General features: G+C 50.3%; 1 protein-coding gene across 1 annotated transcript in view; it reads left to right on the plus strand.

The window, feature by feature from the left end:
• Window positions 1-20194, plus strand: part of arl6ip1 (ARL6 interacting reticulophagy regulator 1) — a 67424-nt gene that overhangs the window by 499 nt on the left and 46731 nt on the right. The window contains 1 exon segment of the mRNA NM_001146645.1: window positions 4719-4852. Within this exon segment, the coding sequence (NP_001140117.1) occupies window positions 4719-4852 (134 nt within the window).

The following is a 20194-nucleotide window of genomic DNA, read 5'->3' on the forward strand; positions in this document are numbered from 1 at the left end:
ACCCAACAAAGCGGCTGTCCCTAAGGTTATTTTAAATGTGACAAACGTTCAGCTGACAAGCCGAGAGAGCCCATGTCTGGCGAATTTCTATCTTGTGACATTATTTAACATCCCCCTTAAAATTACCAAATTTGCGTTACCTTAACTATGTGATTAGTCACCGACAGATGAGATATATATATATATATATTAGACGACTTACTGAATAATTTCGCCTGATTAGAGTGACTAGTGTAATTAAGCGCCTGTTCAGAAGTGGTCGCTGCTCTAGAGACCTGTCACTGCTCGGACCGAGGACAGAACGGCGCTAAATGACAACCTACATGGTGCCTGTATGTTCCTGAGTGATAACATAGACATTTTCTAAACGAAATCCGCGGAATACAAAACAAAATTGAGCCTATATATTAATGAACGTTAAAACTGAAATTCAGTATATACCCTTCCCAGAAAAAAATTTCTTCCAGTTTTCATTGTGCATTTGAGTCTAACCTTTTTAATTAAATGATAATGCCCGATGAGACTATATTGGCACTGGTGGTGTTAGGCCCGAGATAAAATCACGTTTTATTGGTCACATACACATGGTTAGCAGATGTTATTGCGAGGGTAGCGAAATGCTTGTAGTCGAGGGCAGGTGGTGTGCGGAGACAAATACTTTCCTCCAAACACCGGCTTCGAGGGCATTTATACAACGGGTTAGGAACATGTTCAAATAATGATTGACATATTTTCATTAACGTTATCTTGATTAATTTGTTCATACAATTTCATCCTTCCACAATATATAGTCCCGAGACAAATAGGCATTTTAAGGTCATGGATTTAGCAGGTGGTAATTTGTGGCGTAGACTCAGGCTGGAATGCTGTTTAGACCCACCAGTTGTATAAATTGCCATAGAAACGGCCCCTCGCAACATTGATTGATTAGGGTTAGAGGAATAGAAAGCCACAGATCTGGAAGATGAAAAGATGAGGGTATCATTTATCCAAAGCGCAGAAACGCCTCCCAATGTTACATCTACAAATGCCGAAATATGGACGAGATGCATCCTAGAGCTGGGCGATTAAAAACTAGCGAAGGTCACATCAAACTAACGTTCTCATTTAATCAACACTTAAGTACAAACAGATTAAGGTTGTAATATTGTAGAGAACAATCTTTTTACTACTTACAAGCCCTTAACCAACAATGCAGTCTATTACTTGGTCTTTGCCAATTTTTGGGGGGCCTTCCTCTGACACCGCCTCGTATAGAGGTCCTGGATGGCAGGAAGCTTTGCCCCAGTGATGTACTGGGCCGTGCGCTCTACCCTCTGTAGCGCCTTGTGGTCGGATGCAGCTGTAGAACTTTTTGAGGATCTAGGGACCCATGCAATATCTTTTCAGTCTCCTGAGGGGGAAAAGGCGTTGTTGTGCCCTCTTCAGGACTGTCTTGGTCTGTTTGGACTATGATAGTTTGGTGATGTGGACACTTGAAGCTCTCAACCTGCTCCACTACAGCCCCATCGATGTGAATGGGGGTGTGTTCGGCCCTACTTTTCCTGTAGTCTACGATCAGCTCCTTTGTCTTGCTCACATTGAGGGAGTGGTTGTTGTCCTGGCACCACACTGCCAGGTCTCTGACCTCCTCCCTATAGGCCGTCTTATTGTTGCTGGTGATCAGGCCTACCGCTGTTGTGTCGTCAGCAAACTTAATGATGGTGCTGGAATCGTGCTTGGCCATGCAGTTGTGGGTGAACAGGGAGTACAGGAGGGGACTAAACACGTACCCCTGAGGGGCCCCCGTGTTGAGGATCAATGTGTCAGATGTATTGTTGCATAGTCTTACAACCTGGGGGTGGCCCTTCAGGAACTCCAGGATCCAGTTGCAGAGGGAGGTGTTTAGTCCCAGGGTCCTTACCTTAGTGATGCGCTTCGTGGGCCTATGGTGTTGAGTTGTAGTCAATGAACATTCTCACATAGGTGTTCCTTTTGTCCAGGTGTGAAAGGGCAGTGTGGAGTGCAATCATCTGTGGATCTGTTGGGGTGGTATGCGAATTGGAGTGGTTCTAAGGTTTCTGGGCTGATGGTGTTGATGTGAGCCATGACCAGCCTTTCAAAGCACTTCATGGCTACCTACATGAGTGCTATGGGGCGGTAGTCATTTAGGCAGGTAACCTTCGCTTTCTTGGGCACAGGTACTATGGAGGTCTGCTTGAAACGTGTAGCTATTACAGACCCGGTCCGGGAGAGGTTGGTCCGCGCATGCTCTGAGTACACGTCCTGGTAATCCGTCTGGCCCCGTGGCCTTGTGGATGTTGACCTGTTTTAAAGGTCTTGCTCACATCGGCTACGGAGAGTTTGATCACAGTCGTAGCACCCGCTTCAATTGATCTGTATTTCACTAGATTCTCCAGCAGTGGTTCCCAAACTGAAACTCAGTCCAGGTTAATCTGGACTGTTTTGAAATTGGTATGTGCATCAGTTTTCCTCTTGTCTGTCATTGCATTTCTTAGAGCTATTTATTTTTTTTACCTTTATTTAACTAGGCATGTCAGTTAAGAACAAATTCTTATTTACAATGACGGCCTACCAGGGAACAGTGCCTTGTTCAGGGCAGAACGACAGATTGTTACCTTATCAGCTCAGGGATTCGATCCAGCAACCTTTCGCTTACTGACGCAACGCTCTAACCACTAGGCTACCTGCCACTTATAACTAATTTCCTGATCAGCTAGCCCATGTTGGGTCATGTTTTTTTGCTAGTTTTTTTTGCTTATAGATTTTGTAGTAATGTTAGTCACTCAAATATCACATGAATACACATTAGCCATGGCAAAATGTATGGAATTGCAAGACAATTAGCTTAAAAACTGAATTTTCTCAGTACACCATGATTTCTTTGTTTGTAGAATTGACGGAAATAAGCTTTTAACCTGCAAAAATAAATTGTCTAGCAACAAAAGGGGCGTAAACAGTTTGTGGCCGTAGAAATAGATGTTCTGGGCGTGCAGGGGGATTGTTCCCCAATGCTGGCAATGGAGCCTGAGTGGGAGAAGGTTTGGGAACCTCTGTTCTAGAACAGTGAGTGTACACTCTAGAATCTGGTTGAGACTGTCTTCAGTCAAATCGTGCTTTGACAGCTCTCAGATGCGGCAGTCAGGCCTCGTCTGTCGTTGATTACATTCAACACTGAACAAACCTCCCACAGAGGATCATTTGAAAACTAGGGTGGATCACGATGGTGAGCTGTGTGGCAAAACAAGTCTAACGTTAATAGCTATTCCTTTTCCTGGCTGGCTGTGCGTCATGAGACCACATGGTGTTTAGTGCCCTTGGAATGAGATGTCTGTATGAAGACGGGTCTGTATGAAGACGGGTCTTTGTGGTGCCAGCACAATGTGGGATTATTTCACTTCCCCGACCATTCACAATGACACCTCTGTTTTCCTCCACCCTGTGGCCCTGTGGCTCTGCTCAGCCACCAACTGATAGTGGTAGATGGATGTTTGGAAGTCAGCAGGGCTTAAGGTATTAGCTAGCCATTAAACAGTGGTATTTCTGTTGTGCAGTCTGATGCATCCAAATGGCACCCTAGGCCCTATATAGTGCACTTCATTGACCAGAGCCCTATAGGGAATAGGGTGTCATTTGGGACTTGGCCTAGCTCCTTAGATTAACAGGCTAAACTGTTAACTCTATGTTAACTGGAGTTCAGCGTTGTCTGGACTGAGAGTTAAATGGCTTTTCTTCTGAGTCCACCAGTGCATCTTGAGTCCTTTTTCAACCTGACCCGTTATCAGGCTGTGTTTTCACACACCTTGGGGGACTACTACTATGGCCTATTTATTGCCTTACCTCCTTACTCCATTTGCACATCCTGTATATAGATTTTCTGTTGTGTTATTGACTGTACTTTTGTTTATCCTATGTGTAACTCTGTTTTTGTCGCACTGCTATCTTGGCCAGGTCGCAGTTGTAAATGACAACTTGTTCTCAACTGGCCTACCTGGTTAAATAAAGGTGAAATAGAAAATTAATGAGACTGGTCAAATTGCTACTTTGCCATGTTGGGAGCTGGGGTTTATGCATGTTTTTAAGCAACGCTTAACCCCTGGCTTTGCAATAGACTAGTGTCCTGTCCAGGGGGTTAATAACACCTGGCTCTACAATAGACTAGTGTCCTGTCCAGGGGGTTAATAACACCTGGCTCTACAATAGACTAGTGTCCTGTCCAGGGGGTTAATAACACCTGGCTCTACAATAGACTAGTGTCCTGTCCAGGGGGTTAATAACACCTGGCTCTACAATAGACTAGTGTCCTGTCCAGGGGTTAATAACACCTGGCTCTACAATAGACTAGTGTCCTGTCCAGGGGTTAATAACACCTGGCTCTACAATAGACTAGTGTCCTGTCCAGGGGGTTAATAACACCTGGCTCTACAATAGACTAGCGTCCTGTCCAGGGGGTTAATAACACCTGGCTCTATAATAGACTAGCGTCCTGTCCAGGGGGTTAATAACACCTGGCTCTACAATAGACTAGTGTCCTGTCCAGGGGGTTAATAACACCTGGCTCTATAATAGACTAGTGTCCTGTCCAGGGGGTTAATAACACCTGGCTCTATAATAGACTAGTGTCCTGTCCAGGGGGTTGTAGATCAAGCTGCCTCACTCGACAGAAACAGGAGATGGGCTCCTGTCTTATGGACCGTTCTGGTGTGTGTGTGTTCCAGGCCCAGGAGACGGCCCAGCTGGAGGAGCAGCTGCAGGGCTGGGGAGAGGTGATCCTGGCTGGGGACCAGGTCCTGCGCTGGAAGAAACCATGGTTCCCTGGAGCCCTGATGGCAGCCACCACACTGGTCTTCATGTGAGTAGTACTCATACACACACACGCGATGCATACAGCTGTGCTGTCACGCTCTCACACACGCACGATGCATACAGCTGTCCTGTCACGCTCTCACACACACACCCGATGCATACAGCTGTCCTGTCACGCTCTCACACACACACGATGCATACAGCTGTCCTGTCACGCTCTCACACACACACCCGATGCATACAGCTGTCCTGTCACGCTCTCACACACACACGATGCATACAGCTGTCCTGTCACGCTCTCACACACACACGATGCATACAGCTGTCCTGTCACGCTCTCACACACACACCCGATGCATACAGCTGTCCTGTCACGCTCTCACACACACACGATGCATACAGCTGTCCTGTCACGCTCTCACACACACACACGATGCATACAGCTGTCCTGTCACGCTCTCACACACACACCCGATGCATACAGCTGTCCTGTCACGCTCTCACACACACACCGATGCATACAGCTGTCCTGTCACGCTCTCACACACACACCGATGCATACAGCTGTCCTGTCACGCTCTCACACACACACACGATGCATACAGCTGTCCTGTCACGCTCTCACACACACACCGATGCATACAGCTGTCCTGTCACGCTCTCACACACACACCGATGCATACAGCTGTCCTGTCACGCTCTCACACACACACACCGATGCATACAGCTGTCCTGTCACGCTCTCACACACACACCCGATGCATACAGCTGTCCTGTCACGCTCTCACACACACACCGATGCATACAGCTGTCCTGTCACGCTCTCACACACACACCCGATGCATACAGCTGTCCTGTCACGCTCTCACACACACACCCGATGCATACAGCTGTCCTGTCACGCTCTCACACACACACCCGATGCATACAGCTGTCCTGTCACGCTCTCACACACACACACGATGCATACAGCTGTCCTGTCACGCTCTCACACACACACCCGATGCATACAGCTGTCCTGTCACGCTCTCACACACACACCCGATGCATACAGCTGTCCTGTCACGCTCTCACACACACACCCGATGCATACAGCTGTCCTGTCACGCTCTCACACACACACCCGATGCATACAGCTGTCCTGTCACGCTCTCACACACACACCGATGCATACAGCTGTCCTGTCACGCTCTCACACACACACCGATGCATACAGCTGTCCTGTCACGCTCTCACACACACACCCGATGCATACAGCTGTCCTGTCACGCTCTCACACACACACCCGATGCATACAGCTGTCCTGTCACGCTCTCACACACACACCCGATGCATACAGCTGTCCTGTCACGCTCTCACACACACACCCGATGCATACAGCTGTCCTGTCACGCTCTCACACACACACACCCGATGCATACAGCTGTCCTGTCACGCTCTCACACACACACACGATGCATACAGCTGTCCTGTCACGCTCTCACACACACACACCCGATGCATACAGCTGTCCTGTCACGCTCTCACACACACACCCGATGCATACAGCTGTCCTGTCACGCTCTCACACACACACCCGATGCATACAGCTGTCCTGTCACGCTCTCACACACACACCCGATGCATACAGCTGTCCTGTCACGCTCTCACACACACACCCGATGCATACAGCTGTCCTGTCACGCTCTCACACACACACCCGATGCATACAGCTGTCCTGTCACGCTCTCACACACACACCCGATGCATACAGCTGTCCTGTCACGCTCTCACACACACACCGATGCATACAGCTGTCCTGTCACGCTCTCACACACACACCGATGCATACAGCTGTCCTGTCACGCTCTCACACACACACCGATGCATACAGCTGTCCTGTCACGCTCTCACACACACACCCGATGCATACAGCTGTCCTGTCACGCTCTCACACACACACACCGATGCATACAGCTGTCCTGTCACGCTCTCACACACACACCGATGCATACAGCTGTCCTGTCACGCTCTCACACACACACACGATGCATACAGCTGTCCTGTCACGCTCTCACACACACACACGATGCATACAGCTGTCCTGTCACGCTCTCACACACACACCGATGCATACAGCTGTCCTGTCACGCTCTCACACACACACCCGATGCATACAGCTGTCCTGTCACGCTCTCACACACACACCCGATGCATACAGCTGTCCTGTCACGCTCTCACACACACACCCGATGCATACAGCTGTCCTGTCACGCTCTCACACACACACACGATGCATACAGCTGTCCTGTCACGCTCTCACACACACACACGATGCATACAGCTGTCCTGTCACGCTCTCACACACACACCGATGCATACAGCTGTCCTGTCACGCTCTCACACACACACACGATGCATACAGCTGTCCTGTCACGCTCTCACACACACACCGATGCATACAGCTGTCCTGTCACGCTCTCACACACACACCCGATGCATACAGCTGTCCTGTCACGCTCTCACACACACACACGATGCATACAGCTGTCCTGTCACGCTCTCACACACACACCCGATGCATACAGCTGTCCTGTCACGCTCTCACACACACACCCGATGCATACAGCTGTCCTGTCACGCTCTCACACACACACCCGATGCATACAGCTGTCCTGTCACGCTCTCACACACACACCGATGCATACAGCTGTCCTGTCACGCTCTCACACACACACCCGATGCATACAGCTGTCCTGTCACGCTCTCACACACACACCGATGCATACAGCTGTCCTGTCACGCTCTCACACACACACCCGATGCATACAGCTGTCCTGTCACGCTCTCACACACACACCCGATGCATACAGCTGTCCTGTCACGCTCTCACACACACACCCGATGCATACAGCTGTCCTGTCACGCTCTCACACACACACCCGATGCATACAGCTGTCCTGTCACGCTCTCACACACACACCGATGCATACAGCTGTCCTGTCACGCTCTCACACACACACACCGATGCATACAGCTGTCCTGTCACGCTCTCACACACACACCCGATGCATACAGCTGTCCTGTCACGCTCTCACACACACACCCGATGCATACAGCTGTCCTGTCACGCTCTCACACACACACCGATGCATACAGCTGTCCTGTCACGCTCTCACACACACACCCGATGCATACAGCTGTCCTGTCACGCTCTCACACACACACACGATGCATACAGCTGTCCTGTCACGCTCTCACACACACACACCGATGCATACAGCTGTCCTGTCACGCTCTCACACACACACCGATGCATACAGCTGTCCTGTCACGCTCTCACACACACACCCGATGCATACAGCTGTCCTGTCACGCTCTCACACACACACCGATGCATACAGCTGTCCTGTCACGCTCTCACACACACACACGATGCATACAGCTGTCCTGTCACGCTCTCACACACACACACCGATGCATACAGCTGTCCTGTCACGCTCTCACACACACACACGATGCATACAGCTGTCCTGTCACGCTCTCACACACACACCGATGCATACAGCTGTCCTGTCACGCTCTCACACACACACCGATGCATACAGCTGTCCTGTCACGCTCTCACACACACACACCGATGCATACAGCTGTCCTGTCACGCTCTCACACACACACACCGATGCATACAGCTGTCCTGTCACGCTCTCACACACACACCCGATGCATACAGCTGTCCTGTCACGCTCTCACACACACACACCCGATGCATACAGCTGTCCTGTCACGCTCTCACATACACACACGATGCATACAGCTGTCCTGTCACGCTCTCACACACACACCGATGCATACAGCTGTCCTGTCACGCTCTCACACACACACCGATGCATACAGCTGTCCTGTCACGCTCTCACACACACACCCGATGCATACAGCTGTCCTGTCACGCTCTCACACACACACCGATGCATACAGCTGTCCTGTCACGCTCTCACACACACACCCGATGCATACAGCTGTCCTGTCACGCTCTCACACACACACACCGATGCATACAGCTGTCCTGTCACGCTCTCACACACACACCCGATGCATACAGCTGTCCTGTCACGCTCTCACACACACACCCGATGCATACAGCTGTCCTGTCACGCTCTCACACACACACCCGATGCATACAGCTGTCCTGTCACGCTCTCACACACACACCCGATGCATACAGCTGTCCTGTCACGCTCTCACACACACACCCGATGCATACAGCTGTCCTGTCACGCTCTCACACACACACACGATGCATACAGCTGTCCTGTCACGCTCTCACACACACACCGATGCATACAGCTGTCCTGTCACGCTCTCACACACACACACGATGCATACAGCTGTCCTGTCACGCTCTCACACACACACCCGATGCATACAGCTGTCCTGTCACGCTCTCACACACACACCGATGCATACAGCTGTCCTGTCACGCTCTCACACACACACCCGATGCATACAGCTGTCCTGTCACGCTCTCACACACACACCCGATGCATACAGCTGTCCTGTCACGCTCTCACACACACACCCGATGCATACAGCTGTCCTGTCACGCTCTCACACACACACCCGATGCATACAGCTGTCCTGTCACGCTCTCACACACACACACGATGCATACAGCTGTCCTGTCACGCTCTCACACACACACACGATGCATACAGCTGTCCTGTCACGCTCTCACACACACACACGATGCATACAGCTGTCCTGTCACGCTCTCACACACACACACGATGCATACAGCTGTCCTGTCACGCTCTCACACACACACCCGATGCATACAGCTGTCCTGTCACGCTCTCACACACACACCGATGCATACAGCTGTCCTGTCACGCTCTCACACACACACACGATGCATACAGCTGTCCTGTCACGCTCTCACACACACACCCGATGCATACAGCTGTCCTGTCACGCTCTCACACACACACCCGATGCATACAGCTGTCCTGTCACGCTCTCACACACACACACGATGCATACAGCTGTCCTGTCACGCTCTCACACACACACACGATGCATACAGCTGTCCTGTCACGCTCTCACACACACACCGATGCATACAGCTGTCCTGTCACGCTCTCACACACACACCGATGCATACAGCTGTCCTGTCACGCTCTCACAACACACACGATGCATACAGCTGTCCTGTCACGCTCTCACACACACACCCGATGCATACAGCTGTCCTGTCACGCTCTCACACACACACACGATGCATACAGCTGTCCTGTCACGCTCTCACACACACACCCGATGCATACAGCTGTCCTGTCACGCTCTCACACACACACCGATGCATACAGCTGTCCTGTCACGCTCTCACACACACACACGATGCATACAGCTGTCCTGTCACGCTCTCACACACACACCCGATGCATACAGCTGTCCTGTCACGCTCTCACACACACACCGATGCATACAGCTGTCCTGTCACGCTCTCACACACACACCCGATGCATACAGCTGTCCTGTCACGCTCTCACACACACACCCGATGCATACAGCTGTCCTGTCACGCTCTCACACACACACACGATGCATACAGCTGTCCTGTCACGCTCTCACACACACACCGATGCATACAGCTGTCCTGTCACGCTCTCACACACACACACGATGCATACAGCTGTCCTGTCACGCTCTCACACACACACCCGATGCATACAGCTGTCCTGTCACGCTCTCACACACACACACGATGCATACAGCTGTCCTGTCACGCTCTCACACACACACCGATGCATACAGCTGTCCTGTCACGCTCTCACACACACACACGATGCATACAGCTGTCCTGTCACGCTCTCACACACACACACGATGCATACAGCTGTCCTGTCACGCTCTCACACACACACCCGATGCATACAGCTGTCCTGTCACGCTCTCACACACACACCCGATGCATACAGCTGTCCTGTCACGCTCTCACACACACACCGATGCATACAGCTGTCCTGTCACGCTCTCACACACACACCCGATGCATACAGCTGTCCTGTCACGCTCTCACACACACACACGATGCATACAGCTGTCCTGTCACGCTCTCACACACACACCGATGCATACAGCTGTCCTGTCACGCTCTCACACACACACACGATGCATACAGCTGTCCTGTCACGCTCTCACACACACACCCGATGCATACAGCTGTCCTGTCACGCTCTCACACACACACCCGATGCATACAGCTGTCCTGTCACGCTCTCACACACACACACGATGCATACAGCTGTCCTGTCACGCTCTCACACACACACCCGATGCATACAGCTGTCCTGTCACGCTCTCACATACACACACGATGCATACAGCTGTCCTGTCACGCTCTCACACACACACCCGATGCATACAGCTGTCCTGTCACGCTCTCACACACACACACGATGCATACAGCTGTCCTGTCACGCTCTCACACACACACACGATGCATACAGCTGTCCTGTCACGCTCTCACACACACACACGATGCATACAGCTGTCCTGTCACGCTCTCACACACACACCCGATGCATACAGCTGTCCTGTCACGCTCTCACACACACACCGATGCATACAGCTGTCCTGTCACGCTCTCACACACACACACCGATGCATACAGCTGTCCTGTCACGCTCTCACACACACACACGATGCATACAGCTGTCCTGTCACGCTCTCACACACACACCGATGCATACAGCTGTCCTGTCACGCTCTCACACACACACACGATGCATACAGCTGTCCTGTCACGCTCTCACACACACACACGATGCATACAGCTGTCCTGTCACGCTCTCACACACACACACGATGCATACAGCTGTCCTGTCACGCTCTCACACACACACACGATGCATACAGCTGTCCTGTCACGCTCTCACACACACACACGATGCATACAGCTGTCCTGTCACGCTCTCACACACACACCCGATGCATACAGCTGTCCTGTCACGCTCTCACACACACACCGATGCATACAGCTGTCCTGTCACGCTCTCACACACACACCCGATGCATACAGCTGTCCTGTCACGCTCTCACACACACACCGATGCATACAGCTGTCCTGTCACGCTCTCACACACACACACGATGCATACAGCTGTCCTGTCACGCTCTCACACACACACACGATGCATACAGCTGTCCTGTCACGCTCTCACACACACACCGATGCATACAGCTGTCCTGTCACGCTCTCACACACACACACGATGCATACAGCTGTCCTGTCACGCTCTCACACACACACCCGATGCATACAGCTGTCCTGTCACGCTCTCACACACACACCGATGCATACAGCTGTCCTGTCACGCTCTCACACACACACCCGATGCATACAGCTGTCCTGTCACGCTCTCACACACACACCGATGCATACAGCTGTCCTGTCACGCTCTCACACACACACCCGATGCATACAGCTGTCCTGTCACGCTCTCACACACACACACCGATGCATACAGCTGTCCTGTCACGCTCTCACACACACACGATGCATACAGCTGTCCTGTCACGCTCTCACACACACACCGATGCATACAGCTGTCCTGTCACGCTCTCACACACACACCCGATGCATACAGCTGTCCTGTCACGCTCTCACACACACCCGATGCATACAGCTGTCCTGTCACGCTCTCACACACACACCCGATGCATACAGCTGTCCTGTCACGCTCTCACACACACACCCGATGCATACAGCTGTCCTGTCACGCTCTCACACACACACCGATGCATACAGCTGTCCTGTCACGCTCTCACACACACACCCGATGCATACAGCTGTCCTGTCACGCTCTCACACACACACCCGATGCATACAGCTGTCCTGTCACGCTCTCACACACACACCGATGCATACAGCTGTCCTGTCACGCTCTCACACACACACACCGATGCATACAGCTGTCCTGTCACGCTCTCACACACACACCCGATGCATACAGCTGTCCTGTCACGCTCTCACACACACACCCGATGCATACAGCTGTCCTGTCACGCTCTCACACACACACCCGATGCATACAGCTGTCCTGTCACGCTCTCACACACACACACCCGATGCATACAGCTGTCCTGTCACGCTCTCACACACACACCCGATGCATACAGCTGTCCTGTCACGCTCTCACACACACACCCGATGCATACAGCTGTCCTGTCACGCTCTCACACACACACACGATGCATACAGCTGTCCTGTCTCTAGCATACACCTGTCCTCGCTCTAGCGCACACCAGGGCTTGACATTCAGGTAAATTTGCCAGTAGCACACCAGGGCAGTACCAAGTGACAACTACTGGCTCGTGGGCGAGATCACAGGAGAAAGTTTAGGCAGGATTTTAATCATGGGTGATTTCATGTTTCATTTGAAGTCTGGGCAATTATATTATAGCCAACCATAAAATCCAGAAATGAGCCCAATAACATTGATGAAATGTCATGTCTTTAGGGCCTGTGATATGGTCCATATTGCAGGCATGATGACCTATAGCCTGATGCAACGGGGGGATACAATCAGCATGATGACCTGTAGTCTGATGCAACGGGGGGTTACAATCAGCATGATGACCTGTAGCCTGATGCAACGGGGGATACAATCAGCATGATGACCTGTAGCCTGATGCAACGGGGGGATACAATCAGCATGATGACCTGTAGTCTGATGCAACGGGGGATACAATCAGCATGATGACCTGTAGTCTGATGCAACGGGGGGTTACAATCAGCATGATGACCTGTAGTCTGATGCAACGGGGGGTTACAATCAGCATGATGACCTGTAGCCTGATGCAACGGGGGGTTACAATCAGCATGATGACCTGTAGTCTGATGCAACGGGGGGATACAATCAGCATGATGACCTGTAGCCTGATGCAACGGGGGGATACAATCAGCATGATGACCTGTAGCCTGATGCAACGGGGGTTACAATCAGCATGATGACCTGTAGTCTGATGCAACGGGGGGATACAATCAGCATGATGACCTGTAGTCTGATGCAACGGGGGGATACAATCAGCATGATGACCTGTAGCCTGATGCAACGGGGGGATACAATCAGCATGATGACCTGTAGCCTGATGCAACGGGGGGTTACAATCAGCATGATGACCTGTAGCCTGATGCAACGGGGGGTTACAATCAGCATGATGACCTGTAGCCTGATGCAACGGGGGATACAATCAGCATGATGACCTGTAGCCTGATGCAACGGGGGATACAATCAGCATGATGACCTGTAGCCTGATGCAACGGGGGTTACAATCAGCATGATGACCTGTAGCCTGATGCAACGGGGGGATACAATCAGCATGATGACCTGTAGCCTGATGCAACGGGGGTTACAATCAGCATGATGACCTGTAGCCTGATGCAACGGGGGTTACAATCAGCATGATGACCTGTAGCCTGATGCAACGGGGGTTACAATCAGCATGATGACCTGTAGCCTGATGCAACGGGGGGTTACAATCAGCATGATGACCTGTAGCCTGATGCAACGGGGGGTTACAATCAGCATGATGACCTGTAGCCTGATGCAACGGGGGTTACAATCAGCATGATGACCTGTAGCCTGATGCAACGGGGGGTTACAATCAGCATGATGACCTGTAGCCTGATGCAACGGGGGGTTACAATCAGCATGATGACCTGTAGCCTGATGCAACGGGGGATACAATCAGCATGATGACCTGTAGTCTGATGCAAGAGCGGGTTATAATCAGCATGATGACCTGTAGCCTGATGCAACGGGGGGATACAATCAGCATGATGACCTGTAGCCTGATGCAACGGGGGGATACAATCAGCATGATGACCTGTAGCCTGATGCAACGGGGGGATACAATCAGCATGATGACCTGTAGCCTGATGCAAGAGCGGGTTATAATCAGCATGATGACCTGTAGCCTGATGCAACGGGGGGATACAATCAGCATGATGACCTGTAGTCTGATGCAACGGGGGATACAATCAGCATGATGACCTGTAGTCTGATGCAACGGGGGATACAATCAGCATGATGACCTGTAGCCTGATGCAACGGGGGATACAATCAGCATGATGACCTGTAGTCTGATGCAACGGGGGATACAATCAGCATGATGACCTGTAGCCTGATGCAACGGGGGTTACAATCAGCATGATGACCTGTAGCCTGATGCAACGGGGGGATACAATCAGCATGATGACCTGTAGCCTGATGCAACGGGGGATACAATCAGCATGATGACCTGTAGTCTGATGCAAGAGCGGGTTATAATCAGCATGATGACCTGTAGCCTGATGCAACGGGGGTTACAATCAGCATGATGACCTGTAGCCTGATGCAACGGGGGTTACAATCAGCATGATGACCTGTAGCCTGATGCAACGGGGGTTACAATCAGCATGATGACCTGTAGCCTGATGCAACGGGGGATACAATCAGCATGATGACCTGTAGCCTGATGCAACGGGGGGTTACAATCAGCATGATGACCTGTAGCCTGATGCAACGGGGGTTACAATCAGCATGATGACCTGTAGCCTGATGCAACGGGGGTTACAATCAGCATGATGACCTGTAGTCTGATGCAACGGGGGGTTATAATCAGCATGATGACCTGTAGCCTGATGCAACGGGGGTTACAATCAGCATGATGACCTGTAGCCTGATGCAACGGGGGTTACAATCAGCATGATGACCTGTAGCCTGATGCAACGGGGGTTACAATCAGCATGATGACCTGTAGTCTGATGCAACGGGGGATACAATCAGCATGATGACCTGTAGCCTGATGCAACGGGGGGTTACAATCAGCATGATGACCTGTAGCCTGATGCAACGGGGGTTACAATCAGCATGATGACCTGTAGCCTGATGCAACGGGGGTTACAATCAGCATGATGACCTGTAGCCTGATGCAACGGGGGATACAATCAGCATGATGACCTGTAGCCTGATGCAACGGGGGTTACAATCAGCATGATGACCTGTAGCCTGATGCAAGAGCGGGTTATAATCAGCATGATGACCTGTAGCCTGATGCAACGGGGGGTTACAATCAGCATGATGACCTGTAGCCTGATGCAACGGGGGATACAATCAGCATGATGACCTGTAGTCTGATGCAACGGGGGGATACAATCAGCATGATGACCTGTAGCCTGATGCAACGGGGGTTACAATCAGCATGATGACCTGTAGCCTGATGCAACGGGGGATACAATCAGCATGATGACCTGTAGCCTGATGCAACGGGGGGTTACAATCAGCATGATGACCTGTAGCCTGATGCAAGAGCGGGTTACAATCAGCATGATGACCTGTAGCCTGATGCAACGGGGGGTTACAATCAGCATGATGACCTGTAGTCTGATGCAAGAGCGGGTTATAATCAGCATGATGACCTGTAGCCTGATGCAACGGGGGGATACAATCAGCATGATGACCTGTAGTCTGATGCAACGGGGGGTTATAATCAGCATGATGACCTGTAGCCTGATGCAACGGGGGTTACAATCAGCATGATGACCTGTAGTCTGATGCAAGAGCGGGTTATAATCAGCATGATGACCTGTAGCCTGATGCAACGGGGGGTTACAATCAGCATGATGACCTGTAGCCTGATGCAACGGGGGGATACAATCAGCATGATGACCTGTAGTCTGATGCAACGGGGGTTACAATCAGCATGATGACCTGTAGTCTGATGCAACGGGGGGTTACAATCAGCATGATGACCTGTAGCCTGATGCAACGGGGGGTTACAATCAGCATGATGACCTGTAGTCTGATGCAACGGGGGTTACAATCAGCATGATGACCTGTAGCCTGATGCAACGGGGGATACAATCAGCATGATGACCTGTAGCCTGATGCAACGGGGGTTACAATCAGCATGATGACCTGTAGCCTGATGCAACGGGGGATACAATCAGCATGATGACCTGTAGTCTGATGCAACGGGGGTTACAATCAGCATGATGACCTGTAGTCTGATGCAACGGGGGGTTACAATCAGCATGATGACCTGTAGCCTGATGCAACGGGGGGATACAATCAGCATGATGACCTGTAGTCTGATGCAAGAGCGGGTTATAATCAGCATGATGACCTGTAGCCTGATGCAACGGGGGGATACAATCAGCATGATGACCTGTAGTCTGATGCAAGAGCGGGTTATAATCAGCATTATTTACTGCATTATCACTGAACACCACACAGAGAAGGGACACACCACAGAGAAAAACGAAGGACTCGCACACGATGGACAGGCGCGTACACACACACAGACTGAGTTTAGTAAGTAGCCTTGTACGAGCCAGAACAGTACATAAGACAGGAACCCATCCTGTTTCTGTAGCATGAGGCAGCTTGTTTACCCAATTATCATTAGATATTTACCTTGTTTATAAATAGTTTAACTGTGTACATTTTAAAGGGAATGTAGGACCTACCGTATATGCATTTGAATGGCCGATGCGCTTCTCGCAGTTCCTTTTTGTCATGCCAGACACTCCTATTGTGAAACACTGCCAATTGGAGTTGAGGAATAGATCCTACAGCTGTGGAAAGCTGGGATCCTCTTTTCAATAATTACCATCAAAACTGTTGTCTTTTCCCAAGATTGCATTTAGACATGTTGTCCAGTGACTAGGCTTATTGGAACACATCTTTCCACACATCACTCATCTGTGTAAGCAGTTGTGTGATCTTGCCACCATACAGTTGATATTTTGGGGCGGCAGGTAGCCTAGTGGTTAGAGCATTGGGCAAGTAACTGAAAGGTAGCTAGATCAAATCCCTGAGCTGATAAGAGAAAAATTCTGGGTTTCTGCCCCTGAACAAGGGTTAGGGTTAGTTAACTCACTGTTCCCCGGTAGGCCGTCATTGTAAATAAGAATTTGTTCTTAACTGACTTGCCTAGTTAAATTAAAGTAATATTTAGCTCTATTTAATCAGTAAGGGATGTCAATGTCTTGACAGGAAAGCAGCTCCAGGTCCTCCAGATAATTATTTTCACATGTTAAAATGCATTTCCTGCAGTTCCACAGTTTGACATTATGCCTCTCTTGAAAGGTATTTTGAAAACGCAGTATAAGTGAAAATTTCTCTGCCCCATAGTTGGCTTCCTACATTAACACATTTTGCTGGCTTCCTACATTAACACATTTTGCTAACTTCCTGCATCATTATTTTGCTATGGTGCAGAGAAATTTGCATTTTCATGCTATTCTATATACACATTTTGTCATGAGTCTTGAGATATTTTGCCGTTTTTAAAGGGTAAGTTTACCTAAAACTCTAAATTTCCCAAGTGATTCCATACATGAACTAGTTAGGTGGACTGTGCCTTCTCTCCCTGGGGTCTATAGAACTGGCAAGCTGCCAAAATAAAAGGGTCACGTGACGTTTTTTGTGCACTAGCGCTGCTCCGTCGTCAGAGTGATTGAGAAACCTGTGAATTGTGGACAAATTCTTTGTTTTATTGAAAGGATACGGCCAAATGAGCTCTTAAAAAAATATATATAATAATCAAAAGTATTCTAGGTTTTGAGTGAGGAAATGTGTACTTTTCCACCTAAAGTGATTGGTATTATTTTGTGGCTGACTGCAATAACATTGGAGATGGGTAACAACTGTGCATGTGCTTTCAGTCCATGGCTTTAAGAATTCTAGGGAAGAAGGAACAAAATGTCGCAGTTTTTCTTAGTAAGAGACAGATGTGTGTAGTAGCCTAAGCACTTCATCATCGACGACTAAGAGTCAGAAATGCTGGGGAAAACGTAGAACTCTGACAGCTCTTGCTTCTGTATTCTCATGGGCTGGATATGCTGCTGCTCCAAAATGGAGGGTGCTGCAGAGGTATGTAGTTTCTCATTGCAGTTTGAGTGGATCTTATTGTGTTGTAACCATTGCACCATATCATGTAGACAGCCAGTTAGCAGATGTGCCCTGTCTTTATGACACGGGGTTGAGGAGATAACAGATAGTAATTGTGTCATCTTACATTGCAGAATACACAGAATAAAAGTTTTGCATTTAAATTATTTAGGGTCTTGTCTACTTGTTATCAATCTACAATGTCTGTGTTGGCCAGCCATGGTTTATTTGCATGGCATCATTTCATGCTTTTAACAACTCTATAGCCTTGCATGGAATGCATGGTCCCAGGAACCCCCTGGTGTAGGCCTATTAGCATGGAATGCATGGTCCCAGGAACCCCCTGGTGTAGGCCTATTAGCATGGAATGCATGGTCCCAGGAACCCCCTGGTGTAGGCCTATTAGCGTGGAATGCATGGCCCCAGGAGAACCCCCTGGTGTAGGCCTATTAGCGTGGAATGCATGGCCCCAGGAGAACCCCCTGGTGTAGGCCTATTAGCGTGGAATGCATGGCCCCAGGAGAACCCCCCTGGTGTAGGCCTATTAGCGTGGAATGCATGGCCCCAGGAGAACCCCCCTGGTGTAGGCCTATTAGCGTGGAATGCATGGCCCCAGGAGAACCCCCCTGGTGTAGGCCTATTAGCGTGGAATGCATGGCCCCAGGAGAACCCCCTGGTGTAGGCCTATTAGCGTGGAATGCATGGCCCCAGGAGAACCCCCCTGGTGTAGGCCTATTAGCGTGGAATGCATGGCCCCAGGAGAACCCCCTGGTGTAGGCCTATTAGCATTTTTGTCACTTAGCAGACGCTCTTATCCAGAGCGACTTACAGTAGAGTGCATACATTTTTTTAAATACTGGTCCCCTGTGGGAATCGAACCGACAACCCTGGCGTTGCAAGTGCCATGCTCTACCAACTGAGCTACAGTGGGCCTATTAGCGTGGAATGCATGGCCCCAGGAACCCCCTGGTGTAGGCCTATTAGCGTGGCATGTATGGCCCCAGAAACCCCTTGGTGTAGGCCTATTAGCGTGGAATGCATGGTCCCAGGAACCCCTTGGTGTAGGCCTATTAACGTGGCATGTATGGCCCCAGAAACCCCTTGGTGTAGGCCTATTAGCGTGGAATGCAAGGCCCCAGAAACCCCTTGGTGTAGGCCTATTAGGTTGCAAGTAGTCTGGTCTATTGTGTATTCATAACCCCCACCTGTCCATAGTGGCCATGATTATCCTAATGATATAATTACTTTTTGCCCCATTGCCTTAACATTATTGCCCATAATACCTGGCTCCAGGAACCACCTGGGGTATATTGCCCATAATACCTGGCTCCAGGAACCACCTGGGGTATATTGCCCATAATACCTGGCCCCAGGAACCACCTGGGGTATATTGCCCATAATACCTGGCTCCAGGAACCACCCGGGGTATATTGCCCATAATACCTGGCTCCAGGAACCACCTGGGGTAT

The sequence above is a fragment of the Salmo salar genome, chromosome ssa03, assembly GCF_905237065.1.
Source record: "Salmo salar chromosome ssa03, Ssal_v3.1, whole genome shotgun sequence".
Taxonomy (NCBI): domain Eukaryota; kingdom Metazoa; phylum Chordata; class Actinopteri; order Salmoniformes; family Salmonidae; genus Salmo; species Salmo salar.